At 46.4% G+C, this 25097-nt stretch overlaps 1 protein-coding gene across 1 annotated transcript; it reads right to left on the bottom strand.

Annotated features, from left to right (window-relative positions):
- Window positions 1-12819: 12819 nt before the first annotated feature.
- Window positions 12820-14681, bottom strand: TACSTD2 (tumor associated calcium signal transducer 2). The gene has a single exon (XM_036091805.2). The coding sequence runs from the start codon at window positions 14537-14539 to the stop codon at window positions 13568-13570; it is 972 nt and encodes a 323-aa protein (XP_035947698.1). The 5' UTR covers window positions 14540-14681; the 3' UTR covers window positions 12820-13567.
- Window positions 14682-25097: the final 10416 nt, after the last annotated feature.

Genomic DNA, 25097 nt, shown 5'->3' with positions numbered 1-25097 from the left:
TTTCTGTCATTTTGCTGTTACAAATAACTCAGCGTCCAGCCTTGAACCCTAAGTAAAATCAAAGTCCCCAAAATTCTAGAGCACAAGACCAGTGCCTGCAAAGCACCCCCTCCTCAAAATCACCACTAGGTGGCACAATGCCTGTTCAAAAAGCGTCTGACTTTCCAGTGTCCTTCAATTCTGTTCAATAAACATTGAACATGCATTATATAGTAGGCACTGGAATTTTTTATACACTAATTTCAATAAAATAAACAAGTTCATTAATTCTAAAACACTTATGGAGTGCACACTACGTGCCTGGCACAGTGTAGGTCTGAGGAGTCCAGGGAAAATTAACAATCCCCTGCTGCTCTAAACTCCAGCAATTCCCAAAATAAAACAGGAGTCATTACAACATGGTACCCACTGATTTCTAAGCCCTAGATGAGTCCACACGGTAGACCAAGAGACCAGGATAGCAGATTCTCAAATAATTTGGACAATCACTTAAATGTGTCATGAGATCTCCATGCTTATGTCCCCAGGCTCTTGTACAAGCCATTTGCTCTGTATGAGATGCTGTCTAATTTGGTGTTCCTTCAGAGGGATAACCTGAGACAAGGATTCAAATGCAAGTCATTCACTGGGAGGTGATCCCAGGAAGCACCAGTTGGGAAGTAGGGAAGTGAGACAGGGAAGGAAAGGAAGCCAATAAATGATGCATTAACAAATTAGTTACAAATGGGGGCAGATGGAGTGGAGTCCCTCTGATGAATGTGGGACCATGTAACACACAGCTCAGAGTTTCCAAACTGAAGGCTGAAGTTGCTGGTCTATTTATCCACTAATTGGTCATTGGTTGAGGGCTGTCCTGGAGATGATTAATTCTCTAGCACTTCCAGCCTCCTTCATGTGCTCCTGGGAGCCCAGAAAAAGCCTCAAGCAAAGGGATTCAGATGCTGGCAGTTGCCAGTTGGACCCGCATGTGCAGAAATATGAGCCAGACACCAACATGCCGGGAGATATGAGTGGGCACTGGTGGCATCTGCTAAGAATGCCTTTTCTACTGTCACCTGGCTGATTTATTCTTCAAAACACAGGGCAGAAATCACCCACATGGGCAAGTCTTGCTTCTAGAACTTCCTGAAGCAGATCTTCCCTAAGCTGATACCCACCTCCACCTCAGATTTCATCAGTTCTCCCTGATGGATGTTGTCAGAGCCCAGTACTCCCTCACTATAACGATGTGGAAATGGGGTTTGGAGCCCACGGCCATGAAAGAATTCTTGAGACGTCTTTGGTGCAAAAAGGTGGTTTTTTTAAAGCACAGGGACAGGACCTGTGGGTAGAAAGAGCTGCACTGGGGTCATGAATGGCCAATTATATACAAGTTGGGAGAGGGTTGGGGATAGTGTAAGTCTCTAAGAAATTTTGGAAGCAAGGTTTCCAGGACCTCGAAGGGGCTAGCTATTGTTGGGAAAGGTCATTTATTACCATCTAATAAAACTTTAGTCATGAGACCCTTCAGATGTGTATCAGTGGGCCATGTGCTTGGGGGATGATTGCTAACATATATCCTGGGGGAGGTAGAGATAAAGGAAATTTCCAAAGGAATTTTTATATGTGAAACTAGAGTCACAGGGTCCTAGGGTGGGGAGGAGGATCAGGATAATGTTAAGCTATGATTGCCTTTTGCCCTTAGCAAAGGGTCAACATTGAGACAGCTGAGCTCTGGGAGGAAGGTCACTCTACCTGTTTCAAAGGTTTGTCAGTGGGCTGTAGGCAGGAAGGAAATGTAATTTGTTATTTTGCCTCTGTTTCCCACATCAGTAACACTTGCACCACACTACTGCAACTACCTTTTTAATTGATCATCCAATCCCAACACCACTGATGCATTGACATGTAAGATCTTTGAGGGCAGAAATTGTTTATTGCTCTATTCCTGTTTCTAGCATAGTGATGCAACATAGCAAATGGCTAATGTCTATTCACTCATAATTTTGAATCTTTATTTGGTTTTCAAAAGTATAGTAAAATAAACGATGACCAAGTGTAAGTGTTTTTGTGTAGCTACTAGATAGTTGTAATATGTGCTGATTAATTTTTAGTATAAAAGCTAGTAATTGCTTTTACTTAGGATTTCTTAATGAAATAATAATTTTTTAAAACTCCCCATGCTGATCAAAGAGAATAATTTGAAGAGGATAATTATACTCACGAAGGATGAAAATTATTACTTTAATAGTATTTAGGGGTCTGATTAGACTAAATAAAGGAAGAACCCAGTTTGCCAGGTCTTTAAGCATTTTCTGAAGATCTGGATTAAAGTCTAAATAATATATCACCATGAACTGTTCTTTTAAATAATTTTTGGGATTTTTTCCTTATTATTAAAATAAATTATAATCATTATGGAAAATTTGGGAAATACATAAAAGCATAGTTGGAGACAAAGAAAGCCCTATTCTCCCCATCAATAAATCTTTGCATTTTATTTCTGTGTGCATCCATAAGCAGATACCAGCTCAGATCCCGGCTCTCCCCCACAGGGATGCTCCTGCTCTTTCTTACCTTATGCTCCTATGGGGTTCCTGATTTCACTTCTCATGGTTGTTCCCTTTTTATCTCACAGAAACAAAGACATGCCTTTTCCTTGATTTCTACACAAACAACACTGCCCATATGGCACACTAGCATAGCCAACTTATACTAAAAATTTGGGGGTCAAGGCAAGGAGGAAATTCACATCACAGGTCCATATACATCATTCATTCATTCAGCAGAAAGAGCCTTTTAAAAAATGGAATATTAAGGGGAGCCTGGGTGGCTCAGTCAGTTAAGCACCCAACTCTTGATTTTGGCTCAGGTCATGATGTCAGGGTTGTAAGATCGAGCCCACATAGGGCTCCGTGCTGGGTGTGGAACCTGCTTAGGATTATCCCTCTCCCTCTGCTCCCCCCTTCTCCTTCTCTTTAAAAAAAAAAAATATGGAATATTAGAATTCCTTTCTCAGTCAAGTCCCACACTAGGGGTCCGAACTGGATTGAACAGTACCCTCCCCCCAAATCCATGTCCACCTGGAACCTGTAAATGTGACCATATTTGGAAATAAGGTCTTTGCAGATATAGTCAAGTTAAGACAAGGTTTTACTAGATTAACATGGGTCCTAATCCAATGACTCTTGCCTTCTAAGAAGAGGGAAATTTGGACACAGACACACACTGAGGAAGGACCACCTTCGGAAGGAGGCCGAGATTGAAATTATGCTGCCATGGGCCAGGGAAGACCAAGGACTGCTTCACAACCACCACAAGCCAGAGGACGCAAAGGATGCTTCCCCAGAGCCTTCAGGGAAAACGTGGCCCTGCTGACACCTTGATCCTGAACGGCTAACCTCCAGAACTGTGAGAAATTGCTTTCTGTTATTTTCAGCCATCAGATTTGTGGTGCTTGATCATGGCAGCTCCAGGAAACTAATAGAGGCTCCAACCCCTGCTAAGTGATCCTTCCTTTCCCCCACCCCCCAGCTTCCACCCAAAAAATTCCCTCTCAAAGCAATTCAGGTTCTTTTGCCCTCCCCCAAGCAAGGGGCCCTTCCTCTGCATATGCAAAGGCTCATTCTCAGCTTCACCAAACAGGGAGGCGGGAGGTGGCCTAGGAGGGCTTCCCTTTCTGCTGCCTTGGCAGGCTGCTCAGAGAAAGCTGAGTGTGGCAAAGACGGATTCCTATCCTGATAAAAATTATACCTTTCTGCGTGAAGATTTAAAAAAAAAAAAAAAAAAAAAAGAAGAGAGAAAGAGGGGAAAGAAAGCAGATATGGTCAGCTTAGATGTAAGACAGCAAATGGTGCATTTAAAGTAACAAATGTGTTCCCATTTTTCTTTTTTAAAATGGAGTGGGATCATTCTATAGTTTTGTTATTCTCCCCCTGCCCCATATTAGAAAGTCCTCAAAAATTATACTATAACTTACACAGATCCACAATCCCTTATTTATACAAGTCCAAATTGTTCCAAAAACCAAAAGCTGTTTGGAAAGTTTGGTGCCAGCTCATTTGGCAGCAAAGCTGACCTGAAGTGGCCTAGGGCTATTTTTGGTTTATTTATACCAATTAGTGTGACTATAAATAAGTTTCATGGCAGAAACCTGGACGTGTGGACCGTGCTGCCACAGACCCTCCTGAGGGGGCTAAATAACATGCACCAAATTATCCTTCTAAAATTCCAAAATTCTGATTTTTGAAACACTCCCTCAAGGAGTTGTGGACCTGTATTTAGGTTCCTTTCAGCGTTTTGCTATTATAAAATTGCTGCAGGGAACACATCTTATATATGAACCTTTGTGCGCATCACTGTTTTATTTCCTTAACATAAATTCTTTGACATGGAATTAGGAAAGCAAAGAAAATAAACATTTCTAAGGTCTTTGGTGGATGTTGTCAACTTGTTTTCCGGAAAGGTTATACCAATGAACACCCCCCTCATCAGCACTGAATAATACCAGTTGTACTAATTTCACAGAGGAGAATTTTTGCCCCACTTTGCTTTGAACAGCTGTAATTACTGGTGATGTTAGGTATATTTTTGAAAAATGTTTATTATCAGGGCGTCTGGCTGGCCCAGTCAGAGGAGCATGCAACTCTTGATCTCAGGGTCGTGAGTTCAAGCCCCCTTTGGGTATGGAGATTTAAATAAATAAAACTTTAAAAAAGATATTTATTATCATTTCTAGGTCCTCTTCTGAAGTCATCTATTTGTGACCTTTGTCCATTTTCTACTGACCTCAGGACCACCTCGTAAGGTTGTTCTGTGTATGAGCTGCACCAAGATCAAGGGTGTACAGTGGCCAAAATCAAGTCTGACTCCAATCATCTACCTGTTCACCCTCAACTGAGGAGGGGCACATTTTTCTTCTTACAAAGCTACCTCATGCCTGTGAACTTGGCAAGCCTGCACTGCAAGACTGGGTCCAACTACGTGGGGTGCCTTTTTCTAATTTATCTGCCCAGAGGGGGGCGCCCTTTCTAATTTGCGCCAAGGTACCTAACTAAGGCCTTGATTAGAGCATTGTTTTTCTAATCAATTTGTCTGTTCTTTATATAGTAAAGCTATTAACTTTTTGCATATCATTTCCTGCTGTATTTTCCTTGCTTATTGTTTTGTGTTTGTTCCACTCATAAATTATTTAAATGTGTTCCACATTGCTTTTCATTAACAAAATCTTCATGGAGTTCTAAGTGGCTTTCTTTCTCTTCCTTTTGCTTCTGAATATTATTTTGAGTGGAGAGATATGAGTAGAAGCATATGAGATTTACCTCCTTAAATGGTTAACCCCAGTTGTCAAAGGGACACATTTGGCTCTGTTTAAACTCCCAGGCCAGAGCTAGCCATGTGGGGAGACATCTATATCCACCTCATCTATCCAGCCATTTAATCAGCATTAATTATCGAGCACCTGCTATGTTCCAGGAACTGTGCTAGACTTTGAAAATGCAGAGGTGAATAAAAAGAAACAGCCCCTTCCTTCATGAGCTTGCACTGGACACTGTGTATTCAAGTTTAATGTAGCTATTAACAATAGCTGACATTTATGAGCGCTCACAGTGCACCAGGCCCTGGTCTAAGCGCACATGTGGACTAGCACATTTACTTACCTCACCAACTCTTTGAGGAGGTAGGTATACTATTGTCCCTATTTTATAAGTAAGGAAACTGAGGCATGAGAAGGTTAAGTAACTGGGTCCAAGGTCACACACTGACAAGTAGCTTTGCCAGACAGCCACCTGCCTTCCCACAGCACTCACAGATTAGTCATTGAGCTGCCTACGCCAACCCTCCCCTTGTTCCCAGACGGTTGCCCCCAACCAACAGGCAGTGGGTGGACAGTAATCACAAATGGCAGACACTCGAGTCTCTCTTAGTCTGAGGCTTTGCTCCTACCAACACTCTCCTCTCGATCTGGTCAGTGGCCCTCAACTTCTGACTTGGTCTTGTCTCCTGGTACCAATCTGGGTTTGTCCTTCTGTCTCCATCCCTAGGTTTGACCCTTCCTGGTTTCCTTCTACAATTCCTTCTCCTCTTTCTGCCCCTGGAGTGCAGGAGCCTTTTGAGGCACAGTGTTAGTTCTCTTCCCTTTTCAGTCTTTTACCTTTTCCGAGGCAATCGCATCCCTGCTCGTGGTTTTGAAGTACTACCTATATTCCAGTGCCTTTCAAAACCCGTATGCCAGTGCTTCCCAAATTCCCATATCCAGCCCATAAAACACCAGACATCTATATCCAACTCCTAGCTGAATCCAACATGTTTGAAAACCATACTCATTATTTCACTCTTACCAAAGATGTTCTCAACTTCTGTGTTCTCTGCCACAGGGAACGAATGGTACCACCAACAGGTTTTGAAAGCCAAACACCTAGGAACCATTCTTGACACCTCCCTCCTCCTTACCACCCCCATGTTGAATCCATCCCCAAGTCCTATTGATTTTGTATCCTAAGTATCCCTCCAATACACCCACTTCTCTCCATCACCACCACTATCCTATACACCTGCTCTCAGTCCAAACTACCTTTATCTCTCACCTGAGGTTCTTCTTCTTCTGGTCTTCTACTGTTTCCTTACCTCTACTCTTGCTCCTTTTTACTCTGTTCTCCATACTCCAGCCAGTGATCTTTTTAGAACACAATACGATTATGTCATTCCCTGAAAAATATGATACATTTTCAATGATTTCCCTATGCTCTTGTCTGGTGTGGGCTTGAAGCTGTGTTATCAGGGAGGAGGGGGTCCCTTGTTCTTCACACAAAGGTCCTCACCAGCTCCTATCCCAATCCCTGCATGGTGGGGTTAAGTCCAACTAGAAAGGATGCCTCTTTATGCTTGTCTGCACAGAGGACATGCCCTTTGCAAATTTGCACAAAGGTCCTGAGCTTTAGGACCTTTGCACATGCCATTCTCTCTCACCAAAATGCTTCTCTTCCAATAACATCTATTCATACCTTGCATCTCAGATTTAGTGTCAATTCCTTAATGATGTGACTCCTGCTAAGATTAGGTAAGAATTCTATATATGCTCGCCTGGGGCTAACAAGGAACTGAGAGTCGTATACTACTAAGGAGACCAAGTCACATCCAGTGTGGGAGCCCTGAGTGCATAAGGCTTCTGAGGGTTAGAATGAACTAGCTAAGGGATTCCCGCCCCTGTCCTTCCAAGGAGACACAATACAATAGGTGGGCAAGCTGAGCTGCCTGCTCTGAAACCACTGGTTAGTGTGTTCCAACCGTCACTCTGGATCATTGCTCTTTCCCTTTTCACCCACCTTAGTTTGGCCTCCTGGCACACGGTGGGCTTGAGAATTTCCCCTGAAACTGAGGACATAGGGCTGTGGTACCTGGAGATGCAGCTCTCCCGCATTCAGTGTACCCCTTATCCATTCTCACTCCCCCGACAATTCCTTCCTGAAGTTTGTCATAAAAAAAAGCAACCAAGAAGCCTCTGGTGGTATTTAGCAATGACAGAGAATGGTTTCAGGAGGGAAATGATGGCTGAAAGAGGCCCTCCAGGATTCTCTATCGGTTGTAAAAGAAATCCATTAAGTTCCCAAACAGTCCTTTGAGGGATTCTATCTAGGTCCCGGAGAATCTGCCTCCCCACTTGCGTCTTCACTACTTGGCGTGGAACATGGGTCTTTACTCTGCAGTGTCATAGAGTGTAGGGGTAAAAGCACAGACTCGGAGGGGGGTGGCCCTGGGTTTAATTTCAGCTTTCCTCTTTACTAGCCATGGGATTTCTGGCAAGTCATTTATTTTTGCTTTAGTTTCCTCATCAGTAAAACTAGAACAGCAAAACATATTTCATGTTATGGGGTTGTTGTGAAATAAATGAGACAATGAGGATAAAGCTCGCCGGACAGTGTTTGGCATGTCCTGTGTCAGAGGGCTGGCTGAGGACAAAGCGCAGGCTGACACCCTGCAACCTCCCCCCACCTCCCACTCCTGGGTGGGATGTGTGATATTCTTCCAGGAAGCTCCCAACTGTCTTAATGTCAACACCTTCCTAGAGGGAAAAACCACCTGAACTTGACAACGGCAAGGCCTCCGGTATCTTGTAGGTTCTCTTTAACATATGAAAATCCTTTTGAAAACCTCTCTTTTCCTTACCTCCCCCAACCCCATAGTATATAACCAGCCACCCCTCACAACCCTGGTGCAGCAGCTCTTTCTGCCCATGGGTCCTGTCCCCGTGCTTTAATAAAACCACCATTTTGCACCAAAGACCTCTCAAGAATTCTTTCTTGGTCATCGGCTCCAGACTCCACCCCACCGAACCTCACCTATATTCCAAAACCCCATCAGTTGGTATCCTTTCAAGTCAAAACACTTTCCTGAGAGCTTATTACTTGCCAGGTACCCTGGATGACCCAGTGTGGGTTACATGATTAATTTCCCCAAGAATCTGTTTTTCCCCCTTGGAAGGGCTTTGTTCAAAAAGGGACAGAGGAGAGGGCCATGGGAGAAAGAGCTCCTCTGTAAATAAACATGAAAATGCACCCTGCCTTACAATTCTCCAGAGGCAGGATGGTATGTTGGTTGAGAGCATGGATTTGGTAGACTGAATAATGCCCCCTGCCACCAAAGAGGCCCACTCCTAATCTCCAGAATTTGTGAATATGTTACATTATATGGTAAAAAGGGCTTTGCAGATGTGATTAAGGTTAGAGACCTAGAGATGGGATAATCTTGTGGGGCATTCTGTGGGTAGAGTCAGCCTGATCACGAGTCCTCGTGAGTGGGAAACCTTGCCCAGCTGCGGCCAGAAAGAGATGAGACAGTGGAAAGACGGTCAGAAGGATGCCTTGTGAGGACTCAGCAGGCCATCGCTGGCTGCAAAGATGAAGGATGGGACTATGAGCTAAGGAAAGCGCTAGAACCCAGGACAGCGCTTAGTGTACACCCAGTAAGAAAGCAGAGATCTTGGATCCCCAGCAGAAAAGGAAGTGAATTCTGCCAACAACCTGAATAAAAAGGAAATCAAATTTCCCCCGGCACCCCCAGACAGGAACACAGTCCTGCAGGCTTCTTGATTTTAGGCCTAGTGAGATTTGTATTGATCTTCTGACCTAGAGAATAGTAAGATAATGAATGTGGGTCATTATAATAAATGAGTAAAAACTAATATAGTCTGGCTTGCAAATTTACAAATTATAGGAGGCACTATAGTACAGTGGTTATGAACATGGATTTGAGGGCCAGTTTGCCAGATGCACCACTTACTAGATCTGTGGCCAGAGGCAAGTAAGTTAACCGTTAGTGTCTTAATTTTTTCATCAGTTGCAAGAATAATAATATAGACACTCAAACTGGTTAGACTAAAAAAGTATGCTAACATAAAGTAAAAGACTATTACACAGACCTAATAATAATGTAATTTCAAAAGGAAGACATTTATTTCTCACACCATAATGAAGGTGTCCCACTTGGTGTGGGCAACTGTCTTATACAAACCAGGTGGGCCATGCCTCTGCCTTTGAAATAGGTGGCTTCCAAGGTTGCTCTAGTCCCCTTAATAACAGAAATCTAGGGACAGAAATGTCCCCTTAAGAAAGTTCAGTGGAAGTGCTATTCACATTGCTGGAGAGAGCTTAACAATTACTAATTATTTTTCCCCTGATTCTTGGGGGCTTTGCTGTCATTCTAACAAGAGTGATCATTTACAAAATACTCAGTTTTTTCATATCTTCCATAGTAATTTTTTTTTATAGATTTTATTTATTCATTTGTCAAAGAGAGAAAGAGAGAGAGAGAGCACAAGTAGGGGGAAGGGCAGAGGGAGAGGGAGAAGCAGGCTCCCTGCCAAGCAAGGAGCCTGATGCGGGGCTCGATCCCAGGACCCTGGGATCATGACTTAAGCCGAAGGCAGACGCTTAACCGAATGAGCCACCCAGGCATCCTTTTTTTTTTTTTTTTTTAAGTAAACTCTACCCTCAACATGGGGCTCGAACTCACGACCCCAAGATCAAGAGCTGTGTGTTCCAGCGACTGAGCCTGCCAGGCTCCCCTCTTCTAATGTAATCTTTAAAATCAAGCATATTAGGTAAGACTCTACCTATTTTACAAATAAGAAAACAGGAGTCGGAAAGACCAGGTAGCTTCAAAGCCCATACATTTTACATTTAAACAAAGTATCTCTCCCTTAAATTTAAGCGATATTAAAAAGCTAAGGACAACACAACACAATTTAAGAGTAGAAATGATCAAGGAAAAAAATAAAAACAAGCAGGAGACTAACTAGGGAGACAAGCAGAACAAACATTAGACAAGATAGGAATCAGGGTATTGGCTCTCTAGAGTAATGCAGCCACTCTCTGCCTGACTCGGGTAAATCCATTCTCCTTTCTGGGCCTCCATTTCTTCATTGGCAAAATGGAGTCACAGACTCCATGATCCTTTTTCCACCTCTGACATTCTGTGATTCTATTTGGAAAACAGTGAAGCCAAAAATGTGTAAGCAGGGGAAAATGATGTGATTTTTTTTTTTTTTAATTGCTCCACTTAAGGAAATAGCAAGAGTGGAAGAAAGCCCCAGTGACCGAAACAAGGAAATCAGATGAGCCTCCCACGGGGCTCAGAAGACAAGCTGTGACCTGCTTGGTGAGCCACACCAGCTCCTCACATTCCTTCCAAGGGCAGTCCCAGGCCTGTGCACAAGGCAGTGAATGGGAGTTCTAGGGGAAATCCTGGAGGTAGAGGCTAAGCCCCTGGAGAGCTAGGTCTGGATAATCCTGCCCTCAGCCGATGCAAGCTTGGTTTCAAAACACGAGTGTGAAGAGTTCTTCCTTGGAGGAAGTGACTAAGAAAGGTGGAAAGGTCTTTCAACCTGCTTGGTGCATGGAATAGCGACCTGGGCTAGGAAGCCAAAGACAAAGATTCTAAACCCTGGCTTTGGCACGTGGAGGTTGTGTGATCCTAAGTTACCCCATCTCTTTGGACCTCAGTTTTCTGATATATGAAATGGATACGATTTCTAAGAGAGGAGGAAATTTAAGATACCCTGACCTCTAAGTGCCCGGATCATTTCAGGTACTTTTATCAGTTACTTCATTTAACCTTTGCATTGATGAAATAGATTTTTAAGTTTCACTCAACAGATGGGGAAACTGCGCAGAGGTAGGTGACTTACTTGCCTAGTGGAGCAGGATTTGAACTCAGGTTTGTCATCACTTGGGTTATTTCCAGTAAGCCAATGTCTCAAAGATGATAGGTGTAAAAACTGCTTTTGGGAATTATTAAGTGCAATAAAGTGCAAAGACTCTTAGTCCCGAATTAATGCAGGAATTTAGAAATTATCCAGAAGTGATACTCTATGAAGAAACAGGCTTTTTCAGGGCTTTTCCCATTGCTCAGCTGCCCACTCAATCCTTAATCTGTTTATTTTGTAGGCAGTCAAGTGACAGTTTTTTGAAGTGACTGTTGAAACAATGGCAGCCTGTGGTCGTGAAAAGAATCCTGGGCGAGGGAATGTGAGTGTCTAGTTCCAGCTGTGCCACAGGAACATTTGTCTTGAGAAATCACTCGCCTGTGCCTTCTGTAAAATGAGGAGCTGGGTTAGAGGTGATGGCCAAGGTCCCTTTAGCTAAGGTACTTCAGGGACTCAGGAGAGCTGACGGAGAGAGTGGAGTCTCACACTTTTACAGCTCCCATTCTGGCCTTGGGCACTTGTACTTTGGGAAAGCCAGCCTACACCCACCCTCTCCCCTCCTTAAGCCCCATCTGAACCAGAGAGGACTCTGGGGGATGGGGGCGCGGCTAAAGGGAGTGTCACCCTAGCAGGAGTGCTTATATACTTAGGGATCCACCCCAAGCGGGGAAGGCCAGCTGAAAGCCACCTCCCCGGTTCTTAACTGGTGTTTCAGCCTTTGAGGGGTAGGCATAAACCAGAGTAGGAGTGGAAGGAGGAACAAGAGATGGATTCCAGGGGAGGGAACTGAAGTCCTGCATTTAGATATTTACCGTCAGGTGTACCAACCACTCCCTCCTTTGTGCACACCCATTGTTGCACCAATTTCCCAGTAATTGCTGAAACTTGTTTATCTGTAGGCTACTCAACAGTGACCTTCTAACACACTCCACATAAATGAACGAGAAAAAGTGAAAATGAGGAAAGAAGGATGAAGGAGACAGGTTGCCGGTTTTACACTTGATCTTAGCCAAGAGGCCGGGAAATGACAGGTTGCCAGTTTATACAGCTAATAGGAAGTAGAAGTTTTTAAAGCATATTACCTGTGAAATTTTAGGAAAACAACTTGGGTGTGTGCTGTCCTCCCAACACACGCCAGGGTGTAGGGCCCACTACATACTTGCTGTAACTACACGAGAAAGTCCTTTAACCTGTCTGGGGAGCCACTATGCTTTGACATGAAGTAAATCGCCAGGGGCTACATGGGAATAATACCACCACTTCCAATTAGGGCTACGAGTCAAAGGAGATACCCCTCCTGAAGCAAAGGTAGTGCTTTTTTTCCTCCTCTGGAGATTCTTTAGAGAACCTAAAGCTGGTCCCCCGTTCCCTACAACAGCCACTAGCTCTAGCCTCCTCCCACCAGACCCACCCTCCTGCACTCTGGGGGAAGTTTCCAAACAATCTTATTTAGAAAGACCAGTACTTTTACCAGCCTGTATAAGGTATCTCAGGAAACACCGGAGTGGCAAAATGAAATGCCTGCTCCTGCAAGGAAAAAAAAAAGTGTTAGAATTTGGAATAAGAAATCGGAATCGTGGGAAATGAGAGGAAACCCAAGTGATACAAATCTGAAGCGAGTTTTCACAAACTCCACGTTTTGGTCGGTGCCTTCTCCATATTTTATTAAATTCGTGTTTTTAAAAAAAATCACAGCAGCATTATCAAAGACAAAATATGTACAAACATTTTACAAAAGAAACATTACTAATATCAGCTATAATAAGGGCAGGCTGAAGAACAGACGCTGAGTTTCTGGGGCACAGTCTGCCCGCAAACAAAGATACCTCCAATGTGTTCATGTAGCTGAAACAGGCTTCTTTCCCGGTGACAAGCATATGCGGTTGGTAATACAGCGAATGCGGAGAATACGCGGCCTGAGGTGGCGAACTCCTCTTCTCACCAGCAAGGCCAGGATATATGTGGAGCTAATCAAATATCTTAACCCAAGACGGTAAAAAGCGCTGTCTCCCCTCCTCCCCCATCTAAGCGCATGTAAGCCTTTTCAACACCGACGATGTCCGTGGCAAACGATGCCGGATTGTAATACAGACAGGTGATTCTTATATACGTAACCCTGCGCCGAACTTTCCTTAACTCTTCGAGTCAGGTTTCTTGTTGGACCGAAAGGGAAGGAATTTTAGCAATGCTTCCTCTGAAAGCCAGAAGTCAGAAAGAGAGGTGACCCTGAGCCCAGGATCTATTAAACTCGATGGGGGTGGGGAGAGGCAGGAATTTGGAAAGAGCGAGGTCTCCTCTGGGCCAAGAGTCAGGGAGCGCGGCTCACTTCGGTCTGGGGCCCGGCCGAAATCCGGTGCCCCGCCCCACCCCCTGACCCGCCGGTACCTACAAGCTTGGTTCCTTTCTCAACTCCCCCAGTTCCTTGACCTCCACCTTCCTGTACTTCCCCGACTTCCTCCGGTTGGTGATCACCAGGACGGCCACGCCGGCGACGAGGGCCACCACGACCACCACGATGACAGCGACGAGGCCGGCCGTGAGGCGCTTCATGGAGAACTGGGGGGGCTTTTCGTCCAGGTAGTAGATGAGCGTCCGCTCCACCAGCAGGGGCTCGCCGCGCACGCGCATGTCGAGGCCGCCAGGGCCCGGGAACAGCGACTCGCCCTTGACGTCCCTCTCGAAGTAGTAGGCGGCGTCCGCGATGTCCACGTCGCCGGGGGCCTTCTCGGACGCGTTCTGCCGCAGCTCGATCTGGATGGTGGGCCGCTCGTAGTGCACGGCCGCCACGAACCTGGGGTGCAGCCGGTAGCGCTCGCGGAAGAGCCGCCGCAGCTCGGCGTCCAAGTCCGAGTGGTTGAAGGCGCGGGCGGCCGGGCTGTGGCGCAGGTCGATGAGGATGTGGTGGGTGCGCACCAGCTCGTCGCAGCGCAGGCTCAGGTCGCCCTTGTCGGTGCGGCGCACGCCCACCGAGTTCACGCACCAGCACACCGACGTCTGGTTGCACTGGCGGGCCTTGAAGCGGCCCTCGTGGTCGCAGTCGGGGTCGTACAGGCCGTCGTTGTCCAAGAGCGCGTGCTCGCTGGGCCGCACGAGCGCGCGGCCGCCCTTGGGGGCTCTCATGCGCGCCTTGAGCAGCAGGCACTTGGAGGTCAGCGTGGAGCAGTCCACCGGGAAGTCCAAGCCGAGCACGCGGCACTGGCAGCGGCCGCCGGGGCCGTCCGCGCGGCACAGGGTCATCTTATTGGTGGCGCACGTGCAGTTGTCCTTTGCGGCCGCGGGGCCGATCGCCGCCGCCAGGAGCAACAGCAGCAGTGGCAGCGGGGGCGACGGCAGCGCGAGGCCCGGACCCCGGGCCATAGTGGGGACGCGGAGCGCAGACGGGACGCGCGGGCGGACCAGGCGCTGGGGACTCTGCGGGGCTCCGGCTCCGCGCTGGGACAGTCTCGGGCGTCTGCAGCTGGCCGCTCCCTTCCGCTCTTATACTCCGCCGGACCTGCCCGGCTGGTTGGGCGGACTCACCCTCTGGTATTTGGGTGACACATCCCGCGGCCCCCTCCCCCCCCCGCCCCGTCACCGTCCCACGGAAGGCACAGCCCGCCCTGCGCCGCCCGCGATAGGATCGGGGGAGCGGAGGCTGCTCCCGCCTCCTCCAGACCGAAAGCCCGGGAGAAGAAAACCGATACTCACCTGCGGGGGGGGGGGGGGGGGGGGGGGAGGCGCGGCTCACCTGGGGAGGAGCCTGAGGACTGTGGGTGGCCTGGCGGCTCTCCTGGACTGGAATTCTTAAGAATTTCATTGAAAAGTGAGGCGAGCGAGATCGCCAGGCTTTTGTCTCCTACCCCCTCCCTTTCATGTTCCCTTTCCCAAACCCTATCCCAACCCTACCCGTTCTCCTAGTAGCAATCAGTTACGTAGTTCACAGTTCACAAGCATTATCTCATCCTCAGCTCAGTCCTGACAGGTATGGACAATCTTTCAGACCCATTTAAAGGCGATGCAGTTGAGGCTGAGACTTAAAGTCACCCAGCCATCAATATCCTCAGATTTTTCGGAGGAGTCTTTGGTATTCTGCCTGGTGGTTGTGAAACCTTAAATCAATGTTTATGGAAACAGAGTGGTGCAGAATCCGAAGAAAGGGAGCTGTGTTTGTTACCATATCATGAGTAAAACCCAGGTGTCCCCATGTCCAATGTGTCAGATGTTCTGTTAAACACCTTTTTCCTCTATACACACACACACACACACACAGAGAAACATAATTTTCACACATGTACTCAGTGTAGGGAGACATAAAGGAACTTGTTCTTAAAAAGAACAAGCAAGGGGTGCCTGCGTGGCTCAGTCCGTTAAGCGGCTGCCTTCGGATCAGGTCATGATCCCAGAGTCTTGGGATTGAGCCCCGAATCAGGCTCCTTGCTCAGCCTGCTTCTCCCTCTCCCTCTGTTGTTCCCTCTGCTTGTGCTCTCTCTGTCAAATAAATAAATAAATCTTTTTTTTTTTAAAGAACAAGCAAGATTATAAGGGGTTCGTTGTATAACGATTCTAAAAGAGTAAATCGTTGCTTTTCTTTTTCTGTGTCGCATATAAGTAGCTGAACCACTGCAAATAGGAAAAGAATGGAGCCTGTGGGAAATTGCTTGTCTGCCTCTGTGTGGCTACTTTAATGGGATGGAGGGGTTGCAATCTCGTTTTTGAATCATTGAGAAAGTCCAGGGTTTCAAAGCTGTGGTAAAATTAACAATAATTAGCAAGCTATAATTATTCCCGGCTCCTCCGTTCAAAGCACATTTTATATGTTCAGCATTTAATGAACACCAGCAATCATACAAGGATGTTGTTTAACACATGAAAAGCCAGCGAGGCCTCTATCCCATTAATTTTCAAGCAATTCCTGAGGCGGGTAGGTGGAAATACATCATTCTGCCTTACAGGTAGAGAAAGCAGAGTCATGTGAGGGCAATTTCTTACCCACAAGCACCAGGCATTGTGGGAATGCTCCTCTGCTCTCTACCCCACTCTGTTCAGCTTCTTGAACCAAAAGCCTAGTCAGATTCCCGTTTCCTTCCCCCTCTCCAACATCCAGTCCATCCTGTGTCAGAGAAGGCTTTCTAAATCACAAATCTGTGTCCGTCTCGGCTGAGAGCAGAGTGAGAGGTGCTCTTGGCTCTTGGAATAGAATTCACACTTTTTAAGTTAGCAAACAAGATCATGTATGGCCTTGAGCAATGTACTTCCCCTTAATTTCCTTGTCTGTTAAATGGGGATAATAAAAATACCTACTAACAAAGTAGGTGTGAGAATTAATGTAGATAAATAGCTTAGAACACTATCTGTTCTAACAGTATCTGCACTTAGTAAGCATGCATAGGTGTTAGCTGCTGTCATGGTTCCTACCACCACCACCATCGTCATCTTCATCTTGCTCCTGCCAGTGTCTCCAGTCTTCTTCACACTTTCAAGCCTTTGTGAAATCATATACTGGGAGTTTCCCCCTCATTTATTTCGTGCATTATTGTGCTTTTTCTACTGAGCTCCTGGATTGCCTCCAGGAAGCCTTCCCGGATAGGCCCTGTCTACTGCACTCAGGGCAGTTCTCCTCTGTGATTTCCTAAATCCTGTAACATACCAGAACAGCAACACTTACTTTCCTGGGCTTATGTCCTCCCATCTGTAAAATGGAGATAATAGCATCTCTCTATTTCACAAGGCATTCTGATAATCAAATCTAAAATAGATGAGATGGTAGATACCGAAGTTTTGTAAACTGTAAGACATTGTAAAAATGTCAGGGTGCATTTTTATTTTTTAAATACCTACCCTATCTTTTTACTTTCCCAGCTACTGACTAAATAGCCATAATCCTCTGTAAATGGCAGAGCTACCTGTTTGATATTCCAGTGCGTCCCAGGCTGTTGGGAGGAAAGCTAATGGGGAAGGGTTCTCAGGGCTGGGGAATAGTGTACAATGGTGTCTTTGACTGCTTAGCTATTCAGGCTAGTGCTCTGAGGTTTCCAAACCTTGGCCTTTTTCAGCCATGGTAAGTGTTTGGGAGATTGGGGATAAAGGGAGCCTATTCTCAATGTCCTCTGTAGAAGACAGAGTGACCCCCCCCTTTCTTAATTTCTGTGGTCGTTCAGGCTTTCCCCAACAGGCACACGAACACGATGATGAGTTTGTTTGTTTTGTTTTAATTTTTGTATAGATTCTTTTGGGAGTTAGTTGGGAAATACAATTATTTTTTCTAAGTAGGCTCTATGTCCAATGTGGGCTTTGAACTGCCGACCCCAAGATCAAGAGTCGCATGCTCTACTGACTGAGCCAGCCAGGAGCCCTTATGATGAGTTTATTAACTAAGCACAGCCTCAGCTCTGATTCTCCCTTCTTCCTTCAACCCTTTCCTGCCTAGGTCTGCAAAATATCATGTGTGAGCTTTAGCTCTTTGTATTTTTTTAATTTTAACTTTCAAGTATTTAACAAAAGCATTCCGTGAACTCAGGCTTGTCAAATGTATATGGGGGACAGGGAACCATATCTGAGCACTATAGCCCCAGCACCAGCATATATTAGGGGCTCAGTAATGTTTATTGGGTTAATTAACAGCAAGTTGTGCCCAGAATGTCAGAGTATCAATATACATTCCCAGGAGTGTTCATGGTGACCATTTCAGTTCTTCTCTGCAAGTCCAATTCTCATCACTAACCCCAGCCACGAACCTCTATCCCCACCCTAACTCAACCTCCAAACACCCAGTTTCAGGGAAGACTGAGTAATGACGAACTGTTACTTTTGCTTTTATGCATGATCCCAAACTTTTACCAGCCTATGGCTATAGGGAATAGGGATACAGTCTGATCAGTCTGTGAGCAGACAGGGATTCTGAGGCACTCAGTATAGTGTAGCCAAAGGAAAATAGACTTTGGATCTAGTGAGACTTAGGCTCCCATCCTGGCTTCGCATCACTCACTGGTTGTATGATTTTGAACAAGTTACTTCACCCCTCAATTTCCTGAATTATAAAATGGGGGTAAATCTACATTTCCCCAACATCTGTGAAAAGGATGACTTCCTACCTTGTTATTACGAACATGCTTTTCCCCAACTGAACTTCATATTTCATCTGTTCTTGTGCCCTGTTTTCTAAACTGGTGGTGATGATCTGACTTTCCTTGGTATAAGACCAATACCACCTTATCAGTTTTATATTTCAGGGTGTGATTTATAAAAACAAAACTGTATTTGATTAATTAAAAAAATACTTGGCATCTATAATTATTTTAATGATTCAAGATAAAGAATATAAAATACCCAACATGATGTTTGGCATACACTAAGGAGAATTCATCTCAGCTCTTATTATCAGCCATCTCAGGAGCGTGAGGATGCTTGGAGATCATTATAGGTTCCTGCACAAAGCTGGTGATTGTGGGGATTGCTGAAGACCAGGCCCCAGGAGCTGTGTGCAAGGGAGGGGAGCTGCCCCCAAGCCCTTGTCATCCTGACCCCCAGGACGCAGGAATATGGAGACTATCTAGATGCAGATCATGCTTTAGCGTTCCTATGCTCATCATTTGCTGAAGGCCCTACAGCAGCCCTTGGGGAGTAGGCAGGGAAGACCTTATCCCTATTTTACAGATGTGGAAACAGAGGCCTTGGGAGAACAAGAGAAGGACTGGCTCATGGTCACATGCTTGTCAGTGGTGAGGCCAAGCCTAGACTTTGGGTCTCCTGACACCACTTGTACATACAAATTAACAAAGGTGGAAGAGGATCGAAGGGGTCAAGAGGTTAGAGTCTCATCTGAGTTTCTTCAGATTTTCTTTTTCTTTCTTTCTCTTAGTTATACAAATATTTTTTAAGAAAGTTCTGGTTTTGTGAAAAGCAAAACCTAGCTACTTGTGTAGGGTACAACAGTAATCCCACACCTGAAACCCTAAGACTCAGGCCATTAACCACCAGTTCCTCCCACATTGGAGTGGACGTGTTCCTTGCCGTCTGCCTTGCTGGGATGAGGCAGCCCACGTTTGAATTCTGCCCTGCCAGGCCATGGGCAGCTCCTTCCGCTTGGTTTGCTTTTTTATAGAACAGAGATGATGTTGTCTGTGAGTGACACGGGGGATTCCATGGTGTAATGTCTGTGAAACTGCCTGGGCCAGGTTGGGAAGACCCCTCCGTCCTCTTTTCGCCTGACCACGGTCAGCTCTGGCCTCTGTCAGCAGCAGCCACTGAGGCAATGGGCAAGGCTGGAAGGCCGGTCAGTGTTTCCCCTCCTCCCGAGAGACACTTGGAGTGCTGGAGGAAGCAGGTGATCCTTCAGCCAGAATGCAGAAAAGGCAGACAGAGAAGTGGGCTGTGGTGATTGTTAGCTCAGGATGGAGGAAGGAGGCTCCAAGAAACCATAGAAAGAATGGGAAGTCAGCCCAGGGGCTGGGGAGCAGGGGTGCAGACCACGGAATAGATAAAGGTGTACCTGATTCTAGCTTTAATGTTTCACTTCTTTAAAAATGTAAAAAAAAAAAAAAAAAATGGCATTGCAAAGTATTAGAATTCAAAAGAGCTAGGGGATAGGTATACCCTCTATATTTTCTCGTTTATTGTTATTAAAATGTTTATAATAAAAATTTTTTTAAATAAGCGAATCCCTCAAATTAAGTTTTAGGAGAAGTATTTGGAGTAACATTTCTGTTTTTGCTTCTAATTGTCTTTTTTTTTTCCATTTCCATAGTTTCTGTTATTAATAGGAACTGCCATTTATTGATCACCAAACTGTGCCAGGCACTTTATAAATAAATTCCCTATAATCCTTTCAGCATCTCTACAAAATAATTACTCTTGTTCCCATTCGCTTGATGGGGAAGCTGAGGTTTAAGGTCACACCGCTAGGACTCAGTGGAGGAGGGCCTTGAATGAAGCCAGGTCTGGAGACAGGGGCATCTACACTTTCTGTGACACAGTTTAGTGTCTTGCTGAAGAGTCTTGAATGAGCCCGAGTAGAAGGAAGACGTAAGAATGGTAAACTGGGTGTGGTTTGGGCGTGGTTTGGGTCTGGGCTGCCTCAGGAATGGAATGTCTGATCTTTTCACTTTTCTGGAAAGACAATGGTTTCTCTGTTGTGTGCTCACTTGGGTGTGGCCTTACTCCGTTTATTAGGAGAAGTTTGCTGTGAACATTTGTGACCTGCGTGGCTTTTGTAGTCCATCAGGATCTGAAAAGTGACTGCAGTATCACCTGAAAAGTATGTGTCACTGTTTCATTTCAGTATCTCCTACCTATGAGCTTCTCTTCATGATCCTGTCCCCGTCTCCTCGTCAGGAATTGCCAACCATAACCGGCCCCCTCCCATCGTGGCTGGTCTCTCTGCCCTGGGCTAGTTGGCTTCTTTTCTAAGAGTTTTACACTCAGGGTAAAAGCCGATAAAACACCCAATCACTGTGTACTTACTTTGTAGTTAATCACTGGCTCTTGGGCCCATTGTTTCTGGAGCCATTTGGCAGCAAAGGAGGAGAGATTGGGAAATCTTGTCACAACATTCCCGAGGCAGCCACGTTTCTCCAACCCCATGTTTGTGAGTCACGGTGCTTCCTTTCCCAGAGCGGGCCAGCTGGGATGGGAGGCTTCCAGGAGGGGGTGTGGAGGTGTTGCTGTTTCTGAGCGCTTCCAGCTGGTCCAAGGGGAGGGCAGTGGTGACAGGTCTCAAAGGTGCTGCTGCCTCTTCCAAACTAGCCTGCCTGTCTTGGGTGGTCCTGGTCCGAGGGATGCTCCTTAGGGTTATTGAGAAGCATGTCAGAGGTCATTTATCTCAGTCTCCCACCCAGAGTGTGGAGTCCTGTCTCCGAGTCCTGAACAGGTGCTTACATACCGCTGTGGTGTTGAAACAACCGTCCTCCCCACAAGACAGCCTGGCCCAGTCCCAACCAGCTCCATGAGAAGGCTCATCATGATATTCAGGGCAACTCTGGGCCTCTGTAATCTTCACACCCTCTCTGAATTTCCATTCTTGAAGCAACACCAAGTAAGCCATTTTCACCTTCCACTCAGTGGCTCCTCAGGTATTGACTTGAAGCCAGCTCTCCTGTCCCCCAGCTCTCTTCCTCAATCCTTCCTGCCTCTTTCCTTGCCTTTCTCTAGTGAAACCTCCCTATGTCCTCATCCTCACTCCTCTGCCAATGTCACACTGGGGGTTGTGGCATTCTTTCCACCAGCGGCCCCGTTCAACCCATGATGTTATGGAATGAGGCGGTCTGGGGAGATCCCAGCTGAGGATCCTCTGGAAGCTGTGAGGGAGGGTTTGTTTCTGGTGTCCCGCCTCTCTCCTCTGCCTGGGAGGGTAGGTGTAACCCAAACCGTCCCTTACCTGTCTACTCATTCCCTCTTTTCTTGGAACAGATGGTGTCTGAGCAATATTTATAATTTCTACACTTTACTGAGAGCCTATTATGGGCCAGCTGCTCAGCATGTCTTATCTTTAACCTTACATCATCCAAATGAGGCAGGTTCTGGTATTCCTGCCATACAAATAAGAAGCCCATGGAGAAGGACACTTGCCCAAGAAGATATAGACAGTAAATGGCAGAGCTGGAACTCACACTCGTTTCTGTCTGGCTCTGAGAGTCTGCTCTTTGTGACACCATGCTGCTACAGATCATGTTTATCTCCCCGGCCCGAATGTTTTAACCTCCACCACACCTTTGTACAAGTTCACTCCTCTGCAAGTTCAAACTACACCGCAACTTCTTTTTCTCCTGCAGCTGCTGAGTCAGAGCATCAAAATAGTCACTCAACTGAAGCTTCGGTTTTATAGGACAACTTACAGTTTTGCTCCCTGATGTGTTGGTTGAACTCACCCTTTTGGGGAAGCAGACAAGGCATGATATACACCGTGCGGATGAAGAAAGCCCAGCTGAGTGCGGGTCAGTGGCTTGTCCAGCTTGAGAGCAGGTCAGAACCTTACAGACTTCCCAGCAGCAGACGCTTTCCTTAGCTCTTGTGTTGTCCTTCCACGGGCATGAGCACCCCAGCCCTCTCCTGGGCTGTGGTGTGCCCTCTGCTCTTCCCTGCCTCTGCGGTTGTTTATCTCTAGATGTTTCCAGACCCATCAGCCCATGGAGCCGGCTGTGCGGAGGGGCTTGCACTTCTACCCTCAGTAGCTGTGAGTCACTAGACGGAAGTAGAGGCGAGGAGGCGTGGGAGAGAGGAAAAGTTTAGAAATTTGGGGAGAATGAGAAGGAGGGAGAGAGGAGACTTCATTGTTCTCCAGTGTGGGGATGTCTGGGTCCAAGACAAAGGGCCAGGAAGCCCTCATTGTTCCTCTGGCCTCTGTGGGATGCAAGAGATTGGACTCATTTCTTTAGATTCATGTGGGAAGTCCTGGCTCTGTCAGTTAAACATCAGCTATAACCTTTCAAACCATGGCTGATGGGAAAATGAAGACTGCCCTCCAAAACTTCTCCAAGAACACAGGAGGCTGCCAATTGGAAAGCAACGGGGAGCCAGCAGAACTAATCTGCTCACCATGTGCACCTCCTCCCCCCACCCACAGGACTGGTTTCTCTTACACCCCTCCACCGTCGAATTATCCAGCCAGCCAGGCATCGCTGGTTCATTTCAAACGCTTATGGAGTGCCTACCATGTGCCGGGCCTGGAGCTGGCCATGGGGCTAAAGGCCCATAGCACCTGACCCCTGACCCTGAGCAGCTCACTGTCCACACACAGTGACGACTGTTGAACAGATAACAGAGAAACACAGATAATTACAATGAGGGGAATAGAGTACAGTTCCCACCCTCCCCACTCACAGTCTTATTCACCTCATTACAGAATACATCAGTAGAAAAACCTCCCTTGCTCTTAAGTGTGTCTGGTTTTTTTCTCCTTTTTCTCAGTGATGAGTATGAAGAGCTTTGGGACTGGGCGGGGGCGGTGGGGGGGAACCCAACCCAATAGGTAACATGTACAGAAAAGATGACTGAAATAAAGAACATTTGGATGGGAAAAGATAGCTTAAAAAGGTACCACTTGAGGGACAAAACTCACAGCCCAAAGGGATAACATCAAACCACGTTAAAGCTGGAAACGACTTTCCAAGAAAGCTAGCCCAGTAGTTCTACTCTGTTTGAGTCATGGAATCCATTCCTGAGGGGTCAGGGGGTGACTTGGATTCTCTCCTCAAATAAAGGCAACTGTGCACACACACGAACCTTTACACTAAACTCATGAACCTTGATTGGGTTTCCAGGGGAGGCATCTGGGATTCCCTGGAGTTTATTTCTCTCAGGGACCCTCCCACCCCCAATTTAGAATCTCTGATGGAGTTCAGGGCCTTCAACTCATTTAGCAGAGACTGCAATGACTTCTTCGAGGTCACGCAGTCAGTTCATGAAAACATCTGTTTGGTTTTAAGAAGGAACTCAGAAACCAGCTGCTTGGGTTCCATTTCTTACCATTTGCCAGCTATTGATTTTCAGTAAACCACTTAACTTCTCTAGGCCTCTTGTTTTCTCATCTGTAAAATGGAGGTAATAGTAACCTACTTCATAAGGTTATTGTGAGGATTAGGAGTTCAGCGATGTGAGGAAATTTGAGCGGAGGTCAGCAAGCTTTTTGTAAGATTCTAGATAATAAATATTTTAAGCTTTATTTCATGGCTATTATGGTGTCCTTAGAGAATTATTTAAAAACGTAAAATACATTCTTAGCTCATGGACCATATAAAAATAGGTGGTCATACAAGAACGGGACTTGGCCCACGGTTTGTAGTTTGCTGACCCTTAGCCTAGAGCAGCATGTGGGCCGCCATAAGCTTTCAGTAAGTGTTAGTTTCTGCTTTCCCAAACCAGGACTTTTTCAAATGCCAGAATTACCTCCATGGGGCTTACTTCACGACAGGAAACAAGGTGCTGGCCGCCCAACTCAGCCAACCTGTTTGTTACAAATAAGTCGACATTGCCAAGGTGTATGGAGCATCCCTCTCCTCCCTGTTGCACAGGCCCTCCCATCCACGTCCGGCTTGAGTGGGCGCAGTGGCAAAAGCTCTAATTATGTTCAGGGAAGCCTCAAATCCGATGCCAGCAAGCATCATAGGGCAGAGACCGCTGGGAGGGGCTGGAATGGGGACCACAGGCCTTGGTTTCTGGGTAGGGGCAGAAGCACAGGAAGGAGACCGGGCCTGTCCCAGAGCTCCCCATGTTCTGGGCTCTGGGACACACTGCCATCTTCCCGCCCCGGGATCTTGGGAAAGCCCTGACTCTTTTCCCTAGAGGAGGCCAGTTCTGCCAGCTCAGCCACCTTCTGCCCATACCTACCCTACTTTAGAGGGTCCCTGACGGGGGAAACTCCAGACACAAACACAACCACAGGTGTGAGTTAGGGGGACCCCACCAACTGTTCGCCACTGCTTCATTTTACCGATGGGCCAACAAAGGCCCAGGTTGGGGAAGTGACTTGCCGGAGATCAGATGGCAAGCAGAGCTGCATGGAGATTAGACACCTGGACTCCTGCCCTCCCGCCTTCCGGCTCAGTGTTTTTGCTCTGCCTGCATTCGTGCAGGTTTCTGTCTTTGGCACATAATGGAAACTAGATGAGGAGTTGGCCAGGCTTTTTTTTTTTTTTTTTTTGTGGTGATGCTCATCGAGGTGTAGCTGGATTCAATCTGAAAACAGCTCTTTGCAGAGTACATTCACTTGTGTAGCTCACTCTGAGCGCCTCCTATGGCCAGGCTCTGTGCTGGGTGCAAAAGAGGAAAAAAGCTCCAATTTTTGCTTTTAAGGACCTTAACTTACAATCTGGTGTGATTACTGTTACTCAATAGTAAACACAAGGTCAGAGATGGAGGTAGCCAGCCATCAGTCTTTTTTGCCAGCCCCACAGGGACATCCATTTGTGGTGTTTATAGTAGCCCACTACTCTGGGGACTGTGT

Source organism: Halichoerus grypus, chromosome 5 (genome assembly GCF_964656455.1).
Source record: "Halichoerus grypus chromosome 5, mHalGry1.hap1.1, whole genome shotgun sequence".
NCBI lineage: Eukaryota > Metazoa > Chordata > Mammalia > Carnivora > Phocidae > Halichoerus > Halichoerus grypus.
Note: the sequence above shows the minus strand (reverse complement) of the source record. Positions and strands in the feature narration are given on the sequence as shown.